General features: G+C 40.6%; 1 protein-coding gene across 1 annotated transcript in view; it reads right to left on the bottom strand.

Moving 5' to 3' along the window:
- mtr (5-methyltetrahydrofolate-homocysteine methyltransferase) overlaps positions 1 to 24,168 on the bottom strand; it is a 35,015-nt gene extending 10,847 nt beyond the window's left edge. The window contains exons 1-23 of the mRNA XM_022208749.2: positions 23,999 to 24,168; positions 21,637 to 21,848; positions 21,455 to 21,544; positions 17,450 to 17,519; positions 17,253 to 17,345; positions 15,619 to 15,725; positions 15,327 to 15,386; positions 14,436 to 14,530; positions 14,227 to 14,327; positions 13,868 to 13,929; positions 12,813 to 12,880; positions 12,652 to 12,731; positions 10,775 to 10,887; positions 10,509 to 10,649; positions 9,118 to 9,303; positions 8,861 to 9,040; positions 7,405 to 7,521; positions 7,101 to 7,241; positions 6,904 to 6,993; positions 6,118 to 6,270; positions 4,785 to 4,892; positions 3,977 to 4,077; positions 81 to 148 (exon numbers count right to left, since the gene is read on the bottom strand). Of these exons, the coding sequence (XP_022064441.1) occupies positions 81 to 148; positions 3,977 to 4,077; positions 4,785 to 4,892; positions 6,118 to 6,270; positions 6,904 to 6,993; positions 7,101 to 7,241; positions 7,405 to 7,521; positions 8,861 to 9,040; positions 9,118 to 9,303; positions 10,509 to 10,649; positions 10,775 to 10,887; positions 12,652 to 12,731; positions 12,813 to 12,880; positions 13,868 to 13,929; positions 14,227 to 14,327; positions 14,436 to 14,530; positions 15,327 to 15,386; positions 15,619 to 15,725; positions 17,253 to 17,345; positions 17,450 to 17,519; positions 21,455 to 21,544; positions 21,637 to 21,848; positions 23,999 to 24,041 (2,479 nt within the window). The 5' untranslated portion in view covers positions 24,042 to 24,168. The remainder of the gene's footprint in view (positions 1 to 80; positions 149 to 3,976; positions 4,078 to 4,784; positions 4,893 to 6,117; positions 6,271 to 6,903; positions 6,994 to 7,100; positions 7,242 to 7,404; positions 7,522 to 8,860; positions 9,041 to 9,117; positions 9,304 to 10,508; positions 10,650 to 10,774; positions 10,888 to 12,651; positions 12,732 to 12,812; positions 12,881 to 13,867; positions 13,930 to 14,226; positions 14,328 to 14,435; positions 14,531 to 15,326; positions 15,387 to 15,618; positions 15,726 to 17,252; positions 17,346 to 17,449; positions 17,520 to 21,454; positions 21,545 to 21,636; positions 21,849 to 23,998) is intronic.
- Between the last annotated feature and the right edge of the window lie 638 nt (positions 24,169 to 24,806).

Raw genomic sequence — 24,806 nt, 5'->3', positions numbered from 1 at the left:
TTGATCACTTCAGTTCTTTACAGTGTCTGTCAGAACTTGCTACTGACACTGCAGTATGAAGTTTACATCACATGTGATACCTGCTTTCTGTGCGACTGCCTCTCTGAGAATCCGATCACAGGGAACCATCACACCCAGGTCGATAACTCTGCAAAAGACCAAAGCAAACATTCCACATGTGATCCAACAGCAGTCACATAAACGTTCCTCTCTGCTTTTCCTTGACACACCCATGGATTTATTTCAAATAATATATTTTTTCACAGTATTAGATAATGCACACTACACTGTACGGAACAGGATACAGACAAGTTACAGTGTATGTTAACCGAGAGCGTAGTTCTCATTCACAGTGTTCGTTCCATTTCTCACTACGGGATATGAGGAGTCCAACATTGTCAGACAAGATTATTTGAAACAGGTTCAAACAAGATCTAAATACTGCATGAGCCACAGTTAGAACAGAGACGTCCAGTTTATTAAACCTGACAAAGACAAGGAGTGCAGACCAGCTCATCACTGCACAAACACCCTGGATGAAAACCCCTTTGAACAGGGTGGGGGACGAAGCCAGGGTGAAAGCAGAATGAGCCGAATGCCAACCAGCGTCTGCAGATCCTGAGCTGTACGGCTAGAGGAACTGCCCTAACAATCAAGAGGATGAAAGAAGAGACTAATACTAAGTAATATGTTTGCCCATATGGGGGCTTTGCAGAGGAACAGCTCCCCAAACCCCTTATCCCTGTCTGTATAATTATACCACCCACAGACTGGACACAACCTCAGAGACATACTGACATGTCCTGGATCAAAGTCACGTAACATGTGGATGTCACTGACCTAAGAGCCAAAAACACTGTCCTCAAAGACAGATGTTTCAAGTCGACATCCTCCAGTGGATCATTTGGAGGCCTGGAAACAGAGGGGAGCATATTCACCCCCTTCATAACATGGCGGACCAAAGAATGTTAGTTGGTTTGCCTTCAAAACCCGCATTACAAACAGCAATAGCAGTAGAATAGCAACAGCCAGGTACACCTCAAGTGAGTGGAAGACCACTCCTTTGGCAAGAAATTCCTGCAAGAATAATAAAATCAGACCAATCAGACATGGAGAGGAAACATGTCATTCCTTTTAGCACCATTCCTCAAAAATCCTAATTGTACCGTCAGAAAGGGATTTGGTAGAGGACGCCCCAGCACCGTGTTAATTACATTCTGAGGAAGCTCACTGTAGTTAAATTATGCCACTCGTAGCTTTCCACACAGAAGCTGATACATGATTACACCCCAAATAATGCACTCTGCACAGCGTTGTGAGGTACAAACCAGAGTCTGCCAAATGTCACAGCCCTGATCTGCAACTACATGGACCCATAGCACACCCAGTACTAGAAAGCACGTCCGAGAGGGGCAGGATTCCTGGCTCTATCCTGGATCTCTGACTAAGCAGCTCAGAAAATTTAAATTCAGGGAGCTCATGAAAGCGTCCCTGCTATGTCTGGTGTACCAGGGTGACACAGGAAATATCTGAAGTTTGCTTTTCAGGGTGTTTGTTACAAGTACAGAGTTATACAGAGTTGACTTAAGTTTTATGACAAACTTTGCAAAAGTCGGCTACCTACAAAGGGCTGGACCCGAACATCCGGTGGTGTCCGAATATTTATTTTGAGATCCGAACATCGCAAATATCGAACATCCGAATAATGTAGGCTTGCACAGTCAGGAACAGCACTTGCATGGTTACGGTGTGGAAACGTTGTTGAACTCATGCAGTGATGTAATGATGCTTTGTGGTGACGCAACGACGTGGCTCTAGCTTGGCTCCTTGCCAATAGAAAACCAAACCGGTTCTTAGGAGTAATGACATTTGAACCAACAAAGCACCAGCACCGAACTAGCATCTGGTTCTTTTTTGGTTGAAAAGGGCGGGACTTGACCAAGGATTTGGATGGGCTCTGTGGGTCTCCATGGAAACCACAGGAGGAGGTCAGCCTCAAACACCTATCTCTGAAGACAGTGTTACTGGTGACTTTGCCGTCTGCAAAGCAGGTCAGTGACATTCCCACGCTCTTAGGCAACCTTTTCCCACAGGGCATGTCAGGGCGTTACTGAAGCCTCACTCCGTCTTCAAGGTAACTGCCGGCACATGGTTCTCTCCATCGCCCTTTTCTTCTTCTAAAGAACAGCAGCTGCACATGCTGTCTCTAGCGAGTTCATGTGGACAGAAGGTTTTGGAGAAGTGACCAGTTTTTAGTGTCCTGATCTAGCCCCTACAAGAGCATGCTATGGCTCTGTCACTGGACTGCTCTGGCCTCTGAGGGCCACTAGTGACACATCCAAAAGAATGCATGAGTCACTAGTGGCCTCTGAGGGCCACTAGTGACACATCCAAAAGAATGCATGAAATGACAGCGACAGGTGTCATCCCTAACCAAACTCCCTAGAACAGCATGCATGCTACGCTCAGGAACATTACCATTAGCTTTAGAGACTGGGAGGTTTAATGCTACTCCAGAGAAGGAAAGACTTTGTTTGCTGTGTAATTTAGGTGAAGTTGAGAATGAGGTTCACTTTGTGTTTTACTGTCCTGTCTATGAAGATGAAAGAGAGGTACTTTTCAGTAAGATGTCCTCTGTTTATTTTGGTTTCTTTTGGTTGGATGACCATGAAAAACCAGAGTTATGTTTGAGAAGAGGAATTTTTTTTTCATGGCAGAATTTCTTTGCCAGGCCTGGGATAAAAGGCAACATATTTTGTTCAAGGACTGAGCAGCAGAATATTGTGCTGTTTTGAATGTATTCTGCTGCAATGCTGGTATATTGGTGTCTGGTAAACCCATGAGGGCTGGGCACACTTTTGTGCATGACACGAAAATAAAGAAATCAATCAATCAATCAATCATGAAGGAAAAATTACTCTCTTTTTCCTTATTGAGGCATTTCCTTACAGCTGCGAGCTGAGGCAGGGATACCATAAATCACGCAGTAGAACCTATAGATCACCTCAAACTATCCTACAGGTTATCTCCTTTGACCCTGTTCCTATTTGCTTCTCTCAAACTGAGGCTGGGAGCTCATTCAGGTCCTCTCTGTCCATAATATGACCCTGAGAAAGATGCAAATGCTGCAAAAAAAAAAAGATACATAGAAAGAAACAACTGCTGTAGGACAGACATGACTTGGTTAAGATTAGATATTGTTTAGTCTGACATTACGGAGCAGACAAGCTGTCTCCATCTTGGGCCGTAATCTAAATTTGGCACCCCTCCCAACTCAATATATACTCAAGGTTGAAGAGAATCCTCAGAATTGATGCTGCCAGTGCTCACATCACTGTGGGGCTCTTTGTATCACTTCTCCTGATATCAGCAAACCTTATTCTCAACCAAAGCCATCTGAGCCTCCAGAGTGTCCCAGCAAACAGCAAGAAGAGGTGCTTATTTGGAATGAGGCTGCATTGTAGCACAAGTTCCTAAAGGATAAGTAGCTCTACCTGACGTGGACAATCAGAATTTGGTTTAATGAGATAATTCTGAGGGATCCACAGGGAGACGTGCTTCATAGTGAAAACCATGATTACACCAGCAGCATAGAGTTATTCTCTTTTTCAGGATTCATTTGCATTTCTTTGCGTGTTTTAAGAAGAAAGAACATTAATCTAGTTTGCAGTAAGGTAAGTAGTCTGGCTCACTGTAAATGCCTGTAAGTCTGTTCACAATATAAATGTATAATCTGAAAGTACATTTATCTACAAAGATGTCTGTAAGCTCAACATAATCACTCAGATTTAGAACAACTCTCCACCAATACTCTCAGGGCAGTACTACACTAAACATGACACATTTATTAGTTGTATATTTTGTGTAATATGCTGTGTGTTCCTCTTCATTGATCAAAGGAAGGAAACATCTGAGGAAACAGCAGAGAACATCCATGGTGAACTATTAAAAAAGCAAATGCACAAACCAGTTTTACCTGAAGTTGTTACAGCCCAGCACCACACCTACAATGTTCTTGCCAATGTCGTGGACGTCTCCCTTCACCGTGGCCAGAACTATGGTGCCCTGATAGGGATCCTGAAGACAGAAGAATAAACATCACACATGGTGGAGATTCACGGGACAGGTTGAAATAAACTGTTTCTGTGCGTTAGTTTGTTTTCCACACAGTTACAAAGACTTTTGCTGCAGAGGAGACCCCGTGTTTGCTGTTGAGGCACTCCAACTGCAGATACCATCCAGTCTTTACGCTGATTTGTAGAATTTTACATCTTGAGGATATTCCATAAACTCTTTCATTGCTAAGTTCATCCCATTTTCTCTGGTGTTACAGTTTTACTACTTTGTAGGGCGGCTGTGGCTCAGGTGGTAGAGCGGGTCGTCCAATGATCGAAGGGTCGGCGGTTCGATTCCCACTCTCGCCTAGTCATGTGCTGTTGTGTCCTTGGGCAAGACACTTTACCAACCTTGCCTCCAGTGCTCTTCACTGGCGTGTGAATGCGTGTGAATGTTGGTGGTGGTCGGAGGGGCCGTAGGCGCGGATTGGCAGCCACGCTTCCATCCGCCCCAGAGTGTGAATGTGTGAGCGTATGGTTGAATGGAAGCAATTGTTGTATAAGTGCTTTGAGTACTCTGATGAGTAGTAAAGCACTATATAAGAACAAGTCCATTCATTAACCTAAGTGCTGCACATGGATCTCCAGTGTGAAAAATTTGAAATAATTATAACATATTGGCCAAAACTAGTTATTTTAAAAACATATCCATTCTGAGCTGCGACTGACCATCTCCGTATCTGTTGATGATGACGCCATCATCTCCTCTCTCTCCTTCTCCATGAAAGGAATCAAATGACCCACTGCCTTCTTCATGACACGAGCAGACTTGATCACCTGTAAAACACACAAAGACTGATGACTGTGTCCAATACAGATGTACCTGCAGACAGAAGCAGAGAAACAATCCTACGCTCATTACAGAAGTAACATAAAGTTTGCTGTGGGCTACTGGTAAGTGACACGAAAATGATCAAGTGTTAAGTACTGAATGCTGATTCCCTCTCTTGGATTTTTGCCATCAAATATAAAGATATTTTATGACACATCTGGCTGATTGCACATATCCATACATGTATTTTTTCCACCTAACCTTGTCAGTAGCTAGAACCAGCGTAAATCTGACTGATTTCACAAGTTTCAAATGTAACCTGTGTCCATGTGAGCACCTGTCATCTTTTATGCCGGTTAATTTCCATTCTGAGAAAATGTCAACATGCATTTTAACGCATTTTTCAGGCCACACCAGTTATATGATGATTTGTGTCTAACTGCTTGGAAGAACCTTTCCTGAATTAACTTTAGATCTTTTTAACACTGCACAGAATTAAATTTATTAGATTTCAATTACATGTTTTTCTAAACTCATTTCTAACAACAGTGTTAATTAATCTTTAAACATGACCTGGACTGAACTGGACAAGCAGCAGAAAAAAAGACAGATAAAAGGATGGCTGGATTAACCAATAAAAAACGGTTAATGATTTATTCAAGGTCCATATATTCAGTCTGTACTATTCAGTGTCCAACCTAAAGGCACTTCTACACAATATCATGTTTAAATCACTGAAGTTTAAAGTTGAACAGCTCTGTGCAGCTGTCCGTTAGAAATACGCGGCTGTATTGATGAGTAAAATAAATATACTAACACATGACAAACGGTTTTCTGTTGTGCATCATTGGCAGTAGCAGTGCTTTATACAGCCATACTACATTTGTATATCCCTCATTGTTGTCCATTAAAACAACCTGTTGACTGAAGCAGGTGGGACATGATTGGTTCATTTTGTGCAGAAGAAGAGTCACGTGATGTGTTAAACGCCCATTTTTTGTTTTAACGCGCATAGAGTTTGGAGCAGAAAGTGAGAATTAACAAAGAAATTTGATAACCACCTTCATGATAGCCGTTATCTCTGACCAGGGCTTTAGTTTAGACACAAAGAAAGTCGGGTTCTGTTAAACTTCTAGTGACAGGTCTGCTTGTCTATAATCAAACTTTACTTAAACAGCATCACTGCCCAGCCATACCGACTGAAAAAGGCGGAAAAAAGCACAAACTTACCTGTGGCAGGAACAACTTTCCAGCTCCAAACAAATCTCCCACCACCTTCATGCCGTTCATCAGAGGCCCCTCGATGATGTGAAGAGGTCGAGTGTAGCGGTCAGTCTGAGCCCGACACTCCTCCACATCCTCCACCACATACTTGTCTATTCCCTGACGGAAGAACATGAGAGAGAGCGTTAACTCTGTAAAACCCACTGTTTCATCAACTTTATGTCCAATTATTAGCTTTTATTATTTATATCTAAATAAATATAGATTGTTTTTGCAATTTTTTGCATATTAAGGCTTTACAGATTATATTTATACACATATATTTTTTTAATTTTTAGTACTTATATCTACCTATTTTGCTAATTCTTTTGTAGATTTGTTTTTTGCAGGGTTAAAGAGGAAAGCAAGAATCCTTCATAGAGTCATTCATCTTAGTTTAGAAAATTGGTTCTGCACGCGAATGCAAAAAAATCTGTTCAAACTAGTCTGGGACAAAACAAATAAATCATTCTGAAGTCATTATTCCTACGCTGCAAAACAAGTCTGGCTGGATAAAGCTTTAACTCAGTCAGGTGCACAGCTGAACATGTGTGAGCAGGTCGAGGTGCTCAGAATAAGTCCAGACCAGCTCACCACCAGCGCACTACAGGAGAGAAAGACTCTGATTTCATTCAGCTGATAAAGGAGATCGATGTTTTGAAGCTAAGTTTTGGAAATCTTTTTCTAGGTTCTGATCCTGTACTAATGTAATGTGTATATTATAATAATGTTGGGATCATCAGATGACTTTACCTTGATCAGAGCATACTCCAGCCTCTCCTCCACACTGCTTTCTCTCCACTGGTCTGTCTGAACAACCTTCTTCCCCTCTTTCACATTGTTCTGTTAACAAGAGTGAGACATCTGTTAAACAAACCAAAGCAACAGCAGTGTGTGTGTGTGTGTGTGTGTGTGTGTGTGTGTGTGTGTGTGTGTGTGTGTGTGTATACCTGTGCATAGGCCAGCAGCTTCTCAGTAGCATCAGCATCTCTGTTCCAGATGAGGTCTTCACACAGTGACAGCAGCTCCTTATCGATGTCGTCATACACCGGCAGGTTCCCAGCATTCACTATTCCCATATCCATACCATCCTGACACAGACACACAGCATTAAACATTAACAGGTCAATGTTACTCTTCATACAACCCAGTATGGCAGAAATAGAGTCCGTGAGACCTCTCCTCAGTGCACATTCACATAGCGGATAGAAGGGGACACTTTAAGCGGATGGGACTGTGAGCGTCCATGTTTACCTTGATAGCGTGGTAGAGAAATGCTCCATGCATCGCTTCTCTGATGGCCTCCATTCCTCGAAAGGAGAAGGAGAGGTTGGACAGACCTCCACTCACCTTGGCTCTTGGTAGAGTTTCCTTAAAATAAACAGACATGCACAAAACATACAGTATATGTTACAGTCTGACCGGAATCTGAATTCTGTTAAATTCTGTCTAAATTTGCCCAAAAATATTTGAGGTGCAAATAAATAACCTTCAAAAAAACTCTAGTGAGAAAATGTGTGTCAAAAGTTTAAGTGCATCAATTTTTAGTTTGTTAGCTGAATACAACCAGATGAAAATGAGGTGATAGATGTTACTGTGGATTCCAGTAGTCTGTTCATTTAGCAGCCAAAAAGTCTGAATAACCTGAAATCTACCTCTCAGGAAGTTCATATCAGAAATGTGATTGCTGACAGAGGAGCATAAGAGAAAGAGACAAACTACAGGAAAAGACCCTTTTCGGCATCTGCAATACAGTGGTCCATCGCCATGGCTCACATTTTGGGGTCTCATTGTATCGCAGATTTTTAAATTGCATTAGGTATCGCGGATTTTTAGCTATATCATGTGATTTTGCGGTATACAGGTATTTTTATATATTTATTATTGTGTTGAAGAACAATGCTGGAAAAAGGATATCTGCATTTTATGCAATCTGTAGCTTGCAGATGCTTTTATTTTGACACACAGAGATCAGCACTATAGAAAATGTGGCAGGAAGTCATCAAACACACGTCACACTCACGGTCCTGACAACGTAACACTTAACCAACCTAACTAGGCTGACTAAACCACAAAAACACAATAAAACACAAACACTAATAACACTGTAACACCAACATAAAGCACAGTAATGACATTTAAACCCCCAACACCCCAAACTCCCAGAGTGCACGGCAGCACAACTGCGATCGCTACATTAGTTTAATTAGTTTTGCGGTAAAATAAGAATTTTCCAGCCTAAAAGATTTAAAACAATATAATAAATACACTGATAATTAAAACAGATTAAAACAATATTTAATTTAAATAAAATGTGTAGCGTACAGCGCTGGGCTCTGATTGGCTCAGCGACCGCAGCATCAGTCTCCTGTGTCTTCAGTGTAGCAACATTTAGCATCTTACCTTGTCTGTTTCACATTGACGTCTGATCGCTGTGCATAACGTTGCTCTGCAGTGTTGTGCAGTGTGTGAGGAGGGTTTATAAAGCCTTAAAATATCTATAAATTATAAAATAAACACGGTTGCTACTTGGCTGATTTTCGTTTATCTTGGGGAGTCTGGAACGTAACTCCCATGATAGACGAGGGACCACTGAACTTTGTCTGCTGGGTCGAGTTTTCTTCAAAAGTAAGTAAGAATTTGTGTGAGGATATTTGTAGATGTTGCAGGGATCAGTGGAATCTGTGTTCTGAGCAGGAGTTACCGCTACCTTGATCAGCTTGGTGGCTCTGATGAAGTTTACAGCGTAGTCGTTGTGCTCCTCCATGCCCGTACCGATGGTCAGGATGTTGGGGTCAAAGATGATGTCATTGGGGTCAAATCCCACCTTGCTGACCAGCAGGTTGTAGGCTCGAGTGCAGATCTCCACCTTACGGTCCGTATCTGTGGCCTGGAGAGAACAGCCCACTGAGCATGCGTGTTGGCGTGTTCATGTATGTGAATGTGTGCGCGTGTTGCTCCTCTCACCTGTCCCTCCTCATCGAAGGCCATGACCACCACAGCAGCACCGTAGCGCTTCACGGTGGCGGCTCTGAGCAGGAACTCCGGCTCTCCCTCCTTCAGACTGATGCTGTTGACGATACACTTCCCCTGACAGCACTTCAGCCCTGCCTCGATCACTGAGAAATTAGAGGAGTCGATACACAGAGGAACCTGTGGAGGGGAAAGGAGGATGCTGTGTGAATAATCACTGAGCATGGTCACTTCTAGATTGGTTATGATGGTGTGTCATATGCTAAATAAGGAATTACAGGAGAAAACATGACAGAAGATAGAAAAAAAAGCAGAGGGTGGTGGTAACTGATGTCAAAGCTCCAAGGCTGAACTGAGAATAAATGATTTTGAAGGTCGTGAGCATCAGTGAGATTCTTCACAGTTCTGTGAAGCGATTGTTGAGAGAGATCTTAGTTTAGCATGTTCGGAGTCCAGCATCTACAGAACTTTTGTACACTTTTAAAAAAAATACAAAAAACAACAAAATTATCCTAAAGAGAGGACACTAAACAGTCACAGAGAGATGCAAAGTGGCCACAAAGACATAATAAATAACAAAAAGACACCAAATATTAGGACTTTTCAAAACCTGGTTGAGAGAATTATGGAACTAAATGAGCTACTGAGCATCAACTTATCCCATGACCTCCACCTCACAGCAGCTGCTTTGGCTTCAAACAAAAAAAAAGAAGAATTGTTTTAAATTGAATGTGCCTTTCTGTATTTTTGTGTCCTGCATTGAGCATAATAAGTTAGTCCACAGGCTTTTAAAGTGCAGGTTTAGAACACAGGTTAGGTGCTGTATCTGCTCCAGATTTGGAATGAAGATGGGATTGTAAACGCTTGTCATGTTACATTTTGCTTCATTCATTGTTCTGTGTGCCGTTGTTTCGTTTGTTTCATTTTTTGTCATTTTGTTTCTCGCATTTGTCGTTTTGTGTCTCATTTTTGTAATAGTTTGTCTCATTTTTGTTGTTTTCTGTCTTTTCTAAAGTAAAACACTGTATTGTTGAAACCATGGCTGTGATCTGGTATTGAGATGTGTAAATGATAAACTGATGCATAATGTTGTTGGAATTGAACTTATTTTTCTTAACACATTTCAGTTTGTTCGTAATGTTTTGTAAAAGAAAAAATAAAATAAAAAATTCCTCTGATGTGAACATTTTCAGAATGTACTGTTTGCACTGCAACAAAGGAAAAACTTGGAGTTGTTGTTATTTACAGGTTATTATGCTGTGATTTTACTGGTCACTTGAGATCAAACTGGGCTGAATATGGAACCTGAACTAAAAGGAGTTTGACACCTCTGGCCTAAAGGATCTTGCAGAGAAATTCATTGACGGTGTATTTGGATGTCCTACCCGTGCAACATCTGGCTCAGAGGCGATAAAATTACAAAATCTGGCCATGGCTGTTGGTCCCTCCAGCATCCCCTCATCCATGTTTATATCCAGGACCTGGGCTCCCATCTCCACCTGGGCCTTAGCAATGCTCAGAGCCTCCTGGAAAACAAACACAGAAGCAAATACCAAATAAACAAACACCTTCACTCATGATATGCAAGTTCTTAAAGTGAATAATGTGAATTACAGAAACATTGTTGATATTATACAGTCATAATCAGCACCTCGTAGTTTCCAGCCATGATCAGCTTGGCAAACTTGCGTGATCCGGCCACGTTGCAGCGCTCACCGATGTTTACAAAGTTTGTGTACGGACCGATCCTGAACGGCTCCAAACCTGAAAAGAAGCAGGACATTTCATCTCACTGGCATTGAAGGAGTGCATCATAAATTTACTAATAAAGAACAGTATTTAAATAATGACTGGGAATCAGATGATATTCAGGAGTGATATGTGCATGAAGAAATACGGCAAGTTATTAAAGAACACCGGGAAAAAAACTTTTACAAATCCTTCTCTGTATGTTTTTCCAATCAGTGTAAGACTGCAAACACGGACATGACCATTTTAAAATTCTAGTTTAATATTTAAAAGCCTACCTGGAAGAAGAGGTTGAGGTTACTGCAAGGCTTTTACATGTTGACTTTTCTTGACAGTAGTTTAAAATTAACTAATTTCCATTCAGATGTAGGGAAAATTAGTCAAATTTTTGAAATAATTATGGATTATTTTAAAATCAAAACAGTAAATCTAATTAAATCTTTAACCCTTTAAGCTGCAGTCAATTCCAGCCATTTTCAGTACAAAAAAATCGCTAATATTTTATTTGTAAATAAAAATATGACGAGAAATACAGGGAATATTGGACGCGCATCGCGAGGTGCATTTCCTCGAAAACGATCGATTCGTGGATTTTATACCGACTTCAGGACATGTTTTGGATAAAATAGTTTACTGGCTTGTTTCGTCTGGATGTCCAAGGTTGGATTATGGCCGTTTTTTGTGGAATATTTTCATCTGTGTGTAATAATGAACCCGGAAATGTGAGTCGCGCTGTGTGCGTTGAAGCCGTGTATAGAGAACGGATGGATGAATATTTGCTGTTTGTCGGACAAATGTGTTTTTCTCACCCGCTGTGGTAATTGCATCTGAAAGTGGTTTATACCGGCGGATTCATGAGAATCTAAGCTTTCCATCGGCGTATAGTGTTTGTATAATCGCGTTTGCAGCTTCAGACATTTAGTAAATTGCTTATGCAGATCTCAAAGTGTACCACGGGCGGAACACTGAAGCGCAACTGAAGTGCAACGGGTTAAATATTTCTTTTGTTTCCCTTTAGTTTTTCTGATTCTCCTCACATCATGACATGGTCTTCATCAAATGGAAATGGATCAACACTTTAACCCTTTAAGCTTCAGTCAATTCCAGCCGTTTTCAGTACAAAAAAATCGCTAATATTCTATTTTTAAATAAAAAAAATTACGAAAAATACAGGGAATATTGGACGCACATCGCGAGGTGCATTTCCTTGAAAATGACCGATTCGTGGATTTTATACCGACTTCAGGACATGTTTTGGACAAAATAGTTTACTGGCTTGTGTCATCTGGATGTAAAAGGTTGGATTATGGCCGTTTTTTATGGAATCTTTTTTTGTGTGTGTAATAATGAACCCGGAAATGTGAGTCGCGCTGTGTACGTTGAAGCCGTGTATAGAGAACGGATGGATGAATATTCGTTTTTGTCGGACAAATGTGTTTTTCTCACCCACTGTGGTAATCGCATCTGAAAGTGGTTTATACCGGCGGATTCATGAGAATCTAAGCTTTCCATCGGCGTATAGTGTTTGTATAACCGTGTTTGCAGCCGTCTGACATTCTTGAAATTCCTATGCAAATTAGTAGGTGTACCGCCGGCGGTACACTGAAGCTCAAGGGGTTAATTGTGTATAGTTACAAGATGACTATATTTCCTATATTTCCCGTCTGCTGAGGAAGAGCAGTTATGGAGAAAATTTCAAACAGAATATTACAAGTTCAAACACGAAAGTCTTACAGATCTATTTACATCTCCACACACAGCAGCCGGTGGTTTTTATACCTGCGAGCAGCAAGTAGTTTTGGTAAACATCAGCAGCAGGAAGCCGTGGCTTGCAGTGTCTGACTGCTTCAGATATGGCTCTGAGGGGAAGAGACGGAAATATTTTCAATACTGTGTGACACTTGGGACAAATTTTTATTTATCACAAACATTCTAACAACCTGATGTGTGCTGGAGTGGTTCCACAACAGCCTCCCACAATATTCACCAGTCCACTCATAGAAAAGTCCTGCAGACAAAAGACAATCTTAATGGGGTCAGCTCAGCCGCCATGCAAACATCTTTCCCTTTACAATTTTACATCCAAGTCAGTAAAATCTACATCTACCCCCAAAGACAAGGGAAGTCAGTCAACACAACACCATGCTTCAGTGTCTGCCTGATAACATGTGGGTCAGTATATAAATGTGAGACTTTTTGTATCATAGTTGACATTTTTGCTGTTTTCAGGCCTAAAACCAACATGGCCGCCTTAAACCACACACCACATGGCATTTTTACACAAAGATTCTTCTAATTATTACATATATAATTGAGTAAAATTGAAAGTTATTTTTAAATTTATTATAGTAAACCTGTTGAAATGCGATAAATCCACATTTGACTCACACACTACTTTATATTAAATAACTCAGAAAGCCTTGGAGTCTTGTCAGTTGTTTCTTCAGGAGGAAATGAGTTGAAAGCGATTTCTGGGACACAGATACAATTTGTTATTTTCCATATAAAATTTGATATATTGCCAAAAAAGAAATATCTGTCATGATGATCTCAACTTAATAAAAAGAGCACAATCAAAACTGTTTTTGAATAAGCTCATTTTATTAGTGTTTAGCTAATTAGAAGGTGGCTGTTGTGAAATTTGGACGGTTGTTTAGTTGATATTTTAGTGATATCCAGTCATTTTTATTAATAAGTGATTGTTTCCATAATAAATGATTATGGGATTTGTAAAGACATGATCAGAATGAATATAAATAACTTTTTTTTTTTTTACTGTTAATAAAAATGTATGCAAGATATATCCCATGGACTTCAAAAGCCCCCAGTTACATACTGACCCATATACAGTGATGTGAAAAAGTATTTGGATTATCTTTGCCTGACACCAAAATTTCTTTGATGATGTGAAACATTTACGTGTTCTCGGCACCGTATCTTAACATTGAGACATTAGTCCAGAAAATAAATAAAACAGCACAAAATAACGTAAAACCTGTAAATTGGAGGCCGTCACTTGCGGAGTTTCATCATACCCTCCGAATGTGTTTGGAAGACCTGACAGAAGAAAAAAGATAACACACACACGATGACATCATCACATGGAGCTGGACGGTCTGACAGATGATGCAACAAGAACTAGGCCACAGGTCAGTGTGTGCTGCTGAGACCACCACAACCTGCAAACAGTCCTATATGTCAACAAGATTATACTGCATCTGCTTCGTTTCTGTCTGCAAAGGTAACCAAATGTTAAACGTACATTTGTGGTCTATCACCAAAATCAATATGTATGCTTTCAGAGTGTGTCGAGGTTTGGGCTTTATGTCACTGTTCAGACTGAGAGTGGGTTACCTGCGTTGGGATAACAGATAATGAAGGATGTGGTGCTTTTTCCGATGGCCTCAATGAACGGCCTCATCTCTGTCGCCCCCAACGCACAGTTCAGACCAATACTGCAACACAGGAAGAGATAAAAAGCACCATCACTATCAGGAAACCTGCACAAGATCACTGCTTATTTATTCTCTTCCTAGTGTTTGGTGTGATGGACAGAAACTCACCATAGCGGTTTAGCGTGGGACACACTCACTACAAAGGCCTCTCCTGTCTGACCGGACAGAGTTCGGCCACTCCGGTCAACAATCGTCCCTGAGATCTTTGTGATGAGAGCAGCGAGACAGCAGCACAGACATGGAAGTTAACCTCAGCCAGCATCACAGAACCTGAATGCCAGAATGTACCGGCCTTGTATTTTTAAGAAGATTCTACAGGTATGTCCTTTTTACAATATATAATTAATGCATATTTAACATCTTGAAGTAGTCTTTCGCATAAGTAAAGGGGTCCTGTATTAACTAGTTGCTACTTCACTGACTCAACGTGGCTTATTTTCATTTTAAAATTACTCTGAACGTTTAAGTCTTTCTCCAACACCAGATTATTTTTCACTACCCCAACGTCTCATTTCTTTGTTTCTTTTCTTTTTTCTCTAATAAAACCTTGAATATAATGATGATGTATAGACAAGAGCAACATTTTATGCCATTTCAATCAAAACTCGTAGCAAACTGCACAAAGTTTTCTAGGAATTATTCTTGTTATTTACAGCTTAATACAAGCTAACTTGTAAGAAATTATGTGGAAAGTTTCCAGAAACTGCAAAATACAGAACCTTTAAAATAAGTCATTACTGATGTTTGCTCAATCACATGTCAGTGCGTTAAATAAAAATAAATGTGGTTTAATATAGATGTATACAATAAAAAGCAACAAAAGTGTAGCGCTGTAGGCACCATCAGAGCAGGCGACCAATGTTCCACATATTTACAAAAAAAAAAAATCACTCACGTGTAGGCCTTTTACATTAGGTTTGTATGCTACTGTACACTTGAATACACAAAGTATTAATAGAAACTGTCGCAGCAATAATGAATACAAGATCAGAGACTCACAAATACGGGCTTTCTTTCATTGCTCTTTTCAAACAGCAGGTCGATGGCAAACAAGGCAGCCTGTGAGTAGAAAACAAGGCGGGGTCATCAAACGTGAACATGGAAGAGAGCATAAAGAGATGACAGCATATACATATTTTTGTCACACTAAAATAAAAAATGTGTATTACTGAACAGTGCTCCCATTGGCCACTAAACTCACAAAATGCTACGTCATGTCATTTAACAATCCTAATGAACTTTGAGCAGACTTGATAATTATTTATCAATATTTAAACAATGTGAGGGCTACCTTAGCGTTGGCCGTGTCAAAGATAGTTTCAACCAGAAGGATGTCTGCTCCTCCATCCAGTAAACCTCGGACCTGCTCTACGTAGGCTTCCACCAGCTCATCAAACGCTGCGGAAAAAGAAAAAAGAAACACAAGATGAAGAATAAGATGAAGAAGAAGAAAAGAAAAAGATAAAGAAGAAGACAAAGGAGACGAAGAAGAAAAGAGAAAGAAGAAGAAGACGAAGATAACGAAGATGACGAAGACGACGAAGAAGATGAAGATGAAGAAGAGAAAGGAGAAAGAAGACCAAGCAGAAGAAGACAAAGAAGAAGACAAAGAAGAGAAAGAAGACGAAGAAGAAGAAGAGAAAGGAGAAAGAAGATGAAGAAGAAAAGAAAAAGATGACGAAGACAAAGAAGACGAAGAGAAAGAAGGAGATGAAGAAGAGAAAGAAGGAGAAAGAAGATGAAGAAGAAAAGAAAAAGATGACGAAGAAGACGAAGATGAGAAAGAAGAAGACGAAGAAGACGAAGATAACGAAGACGACAAAGAAGACGAAGAATAAGATGAAGAAGAGAAAGAAGAAGGAGAAAGAAGACCAAGCAGAAGAAGACAAAGAGAAAGAAGAAGAAGATGAAGATAACGAAGATGACGAAGACGACGAAGAATCTTTGCCTTCAGCCCTCTATGCATTCAGTTGGACTATGATAGACACAGACAAATTACAAACCGACATGTTGTAGAAAAAGGAAATTTGTCCTTTGGGTTTACAGACAGTTACAAATCGTGTTCAGCAGAACAGACACCAGGGGTACTTGTAGATTCTCACTGCACAACTAAACTTCTCACTTGCAAACATTTAAAGAAGTGTTTGCTAGAGAACATCAAATTTTGTGTAAATTCCTTCAAATGTCATCATAACCCCACCACTGCACAAATACCCAAACTCACTTCACCAATTTCTAGGATAAAGACTGTCCACCTATTTTGATCAAAAATGTTGTTATAATTGGTGAATTAAATCTCTTTTTATGATCCAAATGTTAATTATGAGTTCATAGTGACCTCAATCAATTATCAAATTTTAATCTTTTAACCCTTGAGTCCAAGTGGACATTTGGGCAAGATAGAAGGAAATGAAATGTGTAAAACACCAACTAAATTAACAGCTGTTATGTTTCATGTGATGACCAATAGCAATAATATCTTCCAGCGCTGCAGATTCCATAACTGTCAGCTAAAGGGCTCAGAACAACTCAACCCAAAATCATAGCAAAATGTGCAACTTATCTTAACAGCTAGACTTTAACATCTATGTTTTTATATGACTAACTAGGATCTAGGCAGTCAACTCTGACATCTAACCACTAGATACATTCATCTTCATGCTCCCTAAAGGCTGCACCCTGCAGACCTTGGTGACTCTAACCAACCTCAGTTCAGCATTTCTAAAAAAACTCTAACATCATCAACCACAGATGGTCAGTTGGTGAATAATTGCTACTGCTTGCACCAGTCGCTCATCTCTTCTTTCCAGAGTAACGAATCCAAACACCAGGGCTTCACTTGGGCACCTCAAACAATAACCATCTGCAGTGTTTACAGCCTAACAAAACACAAAGTCAACTGAGAGAACATGTAAGTCGTCTTACTGATGTTCCTGAAGTCCGGTTTCTCCACAGACGGTGACACAGACAGGGTTTTATTGGTGGGACCCACTGCCCCGGCCACATAGCGTTTACAGCCTAGCAGCACACACTCAAAGTTAGAACCCACAGACACCGCAGGAATTATGCATTTATCTACCAGAGAAACAATATGTGACTGGACTGCTAACAGCTCAGCTAACCGGTTTGTTTGGCGACATCGTCAGCGGCCTTCCTTGCCAGCTCCGCTGATGCCTTGTTGAGGCAATAAGCCTGTACAAAAAAAACACACAAGGACAAGAGCAATGAGCTGATGACAAACAAAGCTACTTATTATTTATATTAAACAGGAAATACAGACAGAAAACAGAAAAACATGCAAACACATTAATTTACACCAATACTATGAAGACAACCTGTTATGACTACAAATATTTAACATGCTAAATATTTGAGAAAATGATGGATTATGGGTCCTGTTTCTTTCATTAGGATTTAGGCTACATCCATATCTCCACCCTCTGGACTTGCAGACTGAGCCCTCACGGACTTCAGTCATACGTAATGTGACGTCTTTACCGTCATCACGTAAAGTCTGCAAGAGCGGGAGTCTACAGCATTATGAATGGAGCTAATAGACAGACTTTGAGTCCGTTTCAGTCGTTTCCGTGACACTGTTTGAAAACTATCATGTACATTGGAGGACTTGCTTTCGTCCTTTTTCCGCCATTATTTTTCTCAGCTCATGATTTCGGCTTCAGACTGCACAGCTTCTATAGGCCAGACGCAATATAAATTTTTTTTTTAAAAATCGAAAAATTTAAACGTCACGTCCGTATTGCAATGAATTGTGGGTAATAAAACTAGTGAAGTCTGCAGAAGTCTGCACCCCAAGCAGACTCTCTGGAAGTCTGCAGAAAGTCCGCTTGAGGCCCCTTGTGGACTGGATGAATTGTGGATTTGGACAGCCCTCAGCACTCCCGGACTTCCCGTGAATGCGCCCGCAAAGTCCGCGAGTTCGCAAGTGCGGTGAAGTCCAGAGATTTGGATTCAGCCTTACTGACTCTGCTACTCTAGCTCTGATGCTGCCGCCTCTTCACAGTTGTTCTGCCTATTGTACTGTTTGACTGGTTACACATAAAGAGTAACAGTCAATCAACAATAAAACAGGCATGTCATTGGGAATTTACCAAATAAGTGAATCTTTGGAAGCGAGGGAGCGGAGCAACCCGGGGGGGGGCAAGAAACTTTTGAAATTTAAAGGCTGAAATGGTGCATTCTGGTGAACTCTGACACCTACAATTCTTTAAACATGAAGGCTTAAAAAAATGTCTGTATGGTACCTTCTAGGTACCCCCCAAAAACAGCACAAAGTCATGTTAATGTGATGAAACCAAATATTTATACTGGATTCAAATTTGAATGAGCCACATGAAGTCATCACTGTGTGCTTTCCGATCGACCATGGAAGTGAGCCTCTTCTGTTGAGGAACTTGTGGGGCAATGCCACTGGGTTGTTGCAAGTACACACTACTGATCCCGTATGTTTGGTCCTGTTGTTGTGTCTCTTCCCTCCGCCGGGTGAAAAAATTGCTGGGCATTTGGTGGTTAGAGCGCTTTTCGTACAATTTCCTGGCATGATTTTTCGTTTTCACGTGGTCTATCAGCGCTTGGCATCCTCTGTCGCTGTATTTTGTCTCATCGTCGCACACCATGCACCTCGCTTTCCCAGCTACATCTAACTTTCGATAATGCTCTCCAATCGTTGTTTCCAACTCGTGCTTTTGGTGCGTAAGCTTCATGGATTTCGCCAACCACTCCCAATTCCACTTGATGCGACACCCATCGTCCACTTCCCTTGCTCTATTCTCCTCTTTCCTGTCAATAATTCTAGCCATATTCCTCTTTCTCCCTGTCCTCCTTCTTCGTGCGACCACACAAACTGCCTTCCACTCTCGTAAAATGGTAGTTCTCGCGTTACCGAATTTGAACACGATGTACGTGAAAGTAAACATTGCAAGCCAGCGCACTGCTGACAACTACGTGCCATCCAACCCAGTACCCCTTACACCCCATATTTTTTTTCTCATCGAATTTGGGCGATTCACGTTGGATCTCAACATTGATACCTTGATACGCGACCAAATAACATGCCTGATAAAAGCTACTGTTTACAGACACATTTGCAGAGTCGAGCAGATCAGGTGAAGAAGCAGAGTTGTGTTTGGAGGGTGAGGTTTCAGATACTGCTAACGTTGTAACAATCATCACAGTCTTCCAATCTTCATCAGTTTTCCCATCACACTGAAAACTCCCCAATAGGAGCGCCCAGATAGCCCAACTGGTTGAGGGGCGACCCACAACAGGGGCTATAGTCCCTGAAACAGCAGCCTGGGTTTGATTCCAGCTCACGGCCCTTTGCTTCAGGTCTTCCCTCCTATTTTTCTGTCTGCCTCTTAACTTCACCTGCCAAAAAAGCCCAAAAAAAGCCCCAACATTTCTTTAATCGGTGCAATGTAGCTGGAACCTATTCCACTGACGGTGCTAGGCTAGGGCTCGATATGCGGAGTGGAGTCGATATGTCGCAGATGCACTCAATCTTCACAAGGTGTGCCCCAATTTCAGAATAGCAACCCCCTCAAAATTCCCACAGTCTATTTCACTGTGTGTCTGATCCACTGCAGCCACTCTCCTGTTGGTCTCCTTACATACACCCCACCGTTACTTCCACTCATGTCTAACTGTATTCATCAATAAATAGGACCTTTTTCCATAATCCGCTGTGAAATGTGGTTACTTCTTGGTGTCTGGCCTTATTTACACTCCTGAGAAGCTGTGATTTACTCCTACTAGACAGCTTTCTTTAGACAGCTGAGTGGCGTCTTGTGTTCTTTATCTGTGATTACGTTGATTTTCTATCTGTCAGTGAACAAATCTTGATGTGTTGATCTTCTGACACTCTGGTCACTATCATTAGGCCAACAAATTTTATTGGAAAAAGGCTCTGATTAGTCAATCAACCTGTGTCATCTGAAAGCTGCTTCAGTAAAAGACATAAAGACACAAGTCAGAGAACTCTGACCTTCGTACACAGGAGTTAAATGGTTAATGTATGAATCTGCTTCAGTTTGATTGATGAAACGTACACCGTGTCCTAAAAGTCTGTTCTGTCCACTGGACAACACGTTTGATTGTCACCTTGACCAAAATGCATTACACTCACAACCAAACTTCGGAAGCGTTGTTACCATGAGATTCATGCACAGGATATTGCTCTTCGAGGTGCAGGAAAAACTCGTCAACAGGTAGCTCAAGCTGTTGGCAGAAGTATCTGCTGGGTGCAGTAATGATGGCAAATGTACAACAAAGAAGGATCCTTCAGAGACTTGACTTGCTCAGGATGTCCATCTGGCCTAAATGCAAGAGCCAAGGATCTGATGAGAAAGGCCCACTGAATATGGGTCATTTTTAGCCCATGTTTTACATCAAAGGGTTAAACTAAAAATCTTGGTAGACTAGACTGAATTCAATAACCCTTGTTTTGTAATCTCTGATTTAGCTCCTTAACACTGACAACTGATTTGTAACTTTCTGTTTGACAGAATTACTTATAATACAACACATAAAAATTATGCAAAACAGATACAATTTTGCTAAAATGGGCCAAGAAATTTAAAAAAAAAAACTACACTCAGGGTATGGTGCTTATTACTGGTTTTGTCGCTCACCAAATTGTTGTTTAATATCTCATTTCCAGCTGTAAAAGTTCCTTAAGATATAAAGAATTAAACTGATGTACCTTAGAAAAGAAGCAGAAAAACTGATATGGTATATTTCGGACAAACCTCAACACATTTCTGCTTGTTTCTTTAGAGCTTTGGATTACCAGCGACACAAAAGCCAATATGAATTTTTTTAATACAAAAAAATGAAATCAGTGCTTTTATAGCACCTCAAGCAGCGACCCTGGTATTAGTACAACAGTCTGAGCTGTGTGTGGTGAGAGCAGGACAATGGTACAGTGTAATGTGGAGATAAAAGTCACAGAAATAGGGGACAAGTGCACAGTTGTGTGTTGAACTGGAGGTAGTTATGCTTCTAAGAAATGATTAATGAGGTAACACCATCTACTCTGTGTTCTTGACCTTTGTGTCGACAACCACATAAATGTGTGAGTTATCTGCAGTGGTCAAACAGGGACATCATACCATGTGTTCCAGTCCATAGTCTGCCTGGGCGATGGAGGTGCTGCTGAACGTGTTGGTCTCAATGATGTCAGCACCAGCCTCCAGGTATTCCTTTAGAAACATCAACAGCAACACAAACACAGCTGGACATCACAAAGAGTCAAAGCACAGCCCATAAAAGTCATGCCTGGAAACATAAATACCTTGTGGATTTTGTAAATGATGTCCGGCTGTGTGATGCTGAGAATGTCGTTGTTGCCCTTCAGAGGCAGCGGGTGCTCTTTAAACTTGCTTCCCCTGAAATCTTCTTCTTGGAGCTCGTGCTGCTGGATCATGGTTCCCATTGCACCATCCAGCACCATGATCCTCTGCTGCAGCACCGCCCGAAGCTCTGACTCCAGAGGACAGCTGCCTCCTGGACACAAAATGGGATGGGATAACTTGCAAATACAGTTACAGTTTGGGCTAAACCATATACAGGGGGTCCTCAACTTATGTCGAAGTTCTGTCCCTACGGCCGGACGAAAGTCAATTTTTGTTGCAAACCAGCAAAAATGTAAACAAAGCCGTTAGGGGCATCACAATATCGATCAGTTCTTCAAAAAGTCACAAATACCAACGACTTTCATGCATGTATGAGTCATTTATGAGAAGATAACAGAATATGTTGAACTGTTTTTACAAACTGATCTATTGATCGCTTTTGGGAGACATAATGAGGGGCAAAAAGTTAGTGAATGTAACACAATCCAAGGTGGTACAACCAATGAATGTAAACAAAGCTTATAGGGTCGCATGACGACGTATTCGTCCAATTTTTGTTGTTGTTTTGTTTCTCGCTTTTGTCATTTTTGGCCTCATTTGAGTCGTTTGTGTATTTTTTGTCCTGTTTTTGTCACTTTGTAACTTTTCATCTAATTTTTGTCTCTTTTTTGTTTTATTTTGTGTCGTTTGTGTCATGTTTTTGTCATTTTGCGTCTCATTTTTGAAATATTTGTCTTTTTTTGTTGTTTTTTGTCTTTTTTGTCGGACTTTTGTCGTTTTGAAAGTAAAATATATCATTCAGTTCCAGATAGATGTGACCAAATGTTGTGTGTCTTTGTAGACACACTTTGATCTGGAAGTTGTAATGAGTAAATGATAAACTGAGGCATAATGTTGTTGAAACTGAATTTATTTTTCTTCCGAAATTTCAGGTTGATGTTTTGTAAAAAGATTATTCCTTAAATGTGAACATTTTCAGAACGTACTTTTTTGCACTAAAACAGAGGAAGCATTTGAAGTTGTTGTTATTTAAAGGATTATATTTATAGGACTATGCTGTGATTTTACTGGTCACTTGAGATCAAACTGGGCTCAATGTGAACCCTGAACTAAAATGAGTTTGACACCCCTGCTCTAAACAATGACTATGATCTGTCAAGGTGAGGATGAGTTGAACTCTGCATCTTCTGCTCTTAATGAGGTGCTGAACAACATCCAGAAAGTTTGCATTATTGTCAGTGTCATCAGAATCACAGCATCACTATGTTAAATAGTCATTTACAGTTTTGCTACACCCAGATAACTGTAGCAGGCTTTGAAATGTCACTAGGGCCCTTACATGTGATAAGGACAGAAGCCTAACTAGAACTTGTTATAAGCTCAGCCTATAACATCACCTGATGTTTCCTGATTGGTCGGAATTTACTGCACACATCAGCTGCTGCTGTCTGACAGCTACAAAGGATTCATTAACAACTGCTGATGTACAGATTTTAGGGATGTATAATATAAGGATAGCTAGTATATCACTGGTCAAGTACATAAGACAATCACAGCTGTTGTTCTGATCATGGACTCATTTTGTGAACAAAGTTTGCAAGAAACATATCAGTTTTCTTCACATCTTTGCATTGTAAATTAATTCTAATCTGTTATCTCACTAGCAGATAATTGAGTTTTGATTCATCTTTTTACAGGTATGCACGGGTTGACCTCAAAATCTGACGCAACTTTAATCATGCAACACCTCTTAAAGTGCACTCACATAGACATGTCTGTCGATCTGAGTGCATTACTAAATCCTTGTCAGTTGCAGCTCTTTTTTCTAACATTATGAATGAACTTCTGTAAACTTTAGTGGCACAAAAATATTACTAACCGCGTGCTTGTCTGTGATCATTTTAAGTAGAAGGAAGACACGGAAGAGTGAGTTAAAATTTAACTGATCCCCCAGTAAATAAAAAACAGTGAACTAGCCATGCCTGCTATAAACAGTGTACACATGCTAATCTGAGACTCTAGCTGCTTGCTGATGTGGACTCAGTTTTAATAGCTCCTACTTCTGGCATGTCTATCTTCCATAATTACAAGCACTGACCCGTTATACATTCGTATAAATATGTGTTCTTTCATTACTAATTATGCAAAAAAAAAAGTCCTGTCAAACTCGGTCTCGTACGATAAGACTGGTTAGCTAATGTTGTCTCACACAGACACACACGTGCCGTTTGAAGTGGACAACTGGATGCAGAGTTTAGCTAAAAGCTAACTGTTAACGCTGACAGAGGTGCGCGTATTTACCAGCTTCTGAAGAGAATTGATTTAAGACGTTTGTCGGAGCCATCTTGTGCACAGCCAGCCTCGCAAACAGCCCCAGAGTCCTCTTCAGGTTGACTGATGTAATTATGCTGCTCAAACTTTTCCAATCAGCAGCTCTTATTTTGTCGGAGCTTCTTCTGCCGCAGCAGCATGACCACTTCCGACCCCCGCCCTTCACAATAAAAGACCAACTATCCCACAATAGTGTCATTTTCATATTGTTAGTTACAAGGACAGTCTCACCTTATTTCCTATGGCTATTTTTATTGTCGTATCTTCATCTTCCTGGCAGGAATAAGCTCCTTTGAAGATGTACTTTTAGAATAATTTTAGTTTGGTGTATGACTCAGTCAGATTCTGCCTTCACAAGACTGTACATTTCACTCTTAAGTACAGTCTAAGCAAACAAACTGTTATCTTTGCCTAGAGAACAGTAGCAGTGCTGCACATTTCAGCAGACGAGCCTATACTGTTTTTTTGTGTAACATCCAGGTGTTTGGGACATTCAGAGTGTTCAAATATTATGTGATTAGTGACAAAGCATAACAGATTGCTGATGTAATGACAGAATTTGCATCACCAAAAGACTTGGTTGAATATTGCGCTGCTTATTTTTGATGATACGACAGTTTTAATACGCTGCAGCACGACACAGTCCAACAGAAACTAAATTCCTGACCTTGGGATAATGTCTGATAACTGGCCACTTGAGGCTCTCGAGTAGGTTTTCCTTTCCAACAACTAAATAAATGCATTGTTTTATGACAAATCACACACGTGCACCAATGAA

This window comes from Acanthochromis polyacanthus, chromosome 19, assembly GCF_021347895.1.
Source record: "Acanthochromis polyacanthus isolate Apoly-LR-REF ecotype Palm Island chromosome 19, KAUST_Apoly_ChrSc, whole genome shotgun sequence".
In the NCBI taxonomy this organism is placed as follows: domain Eukaryota; kingdom Metazoa; phylum Chordata; class Actinopteri; family Pomacentridae; genus Acanthochromis; species Acanthochromis polyacanthus.
Note: the sequence above shows the minus strand (reverse complement) of the source record. Positions and strands in the feature narration are given on the sequence as shown.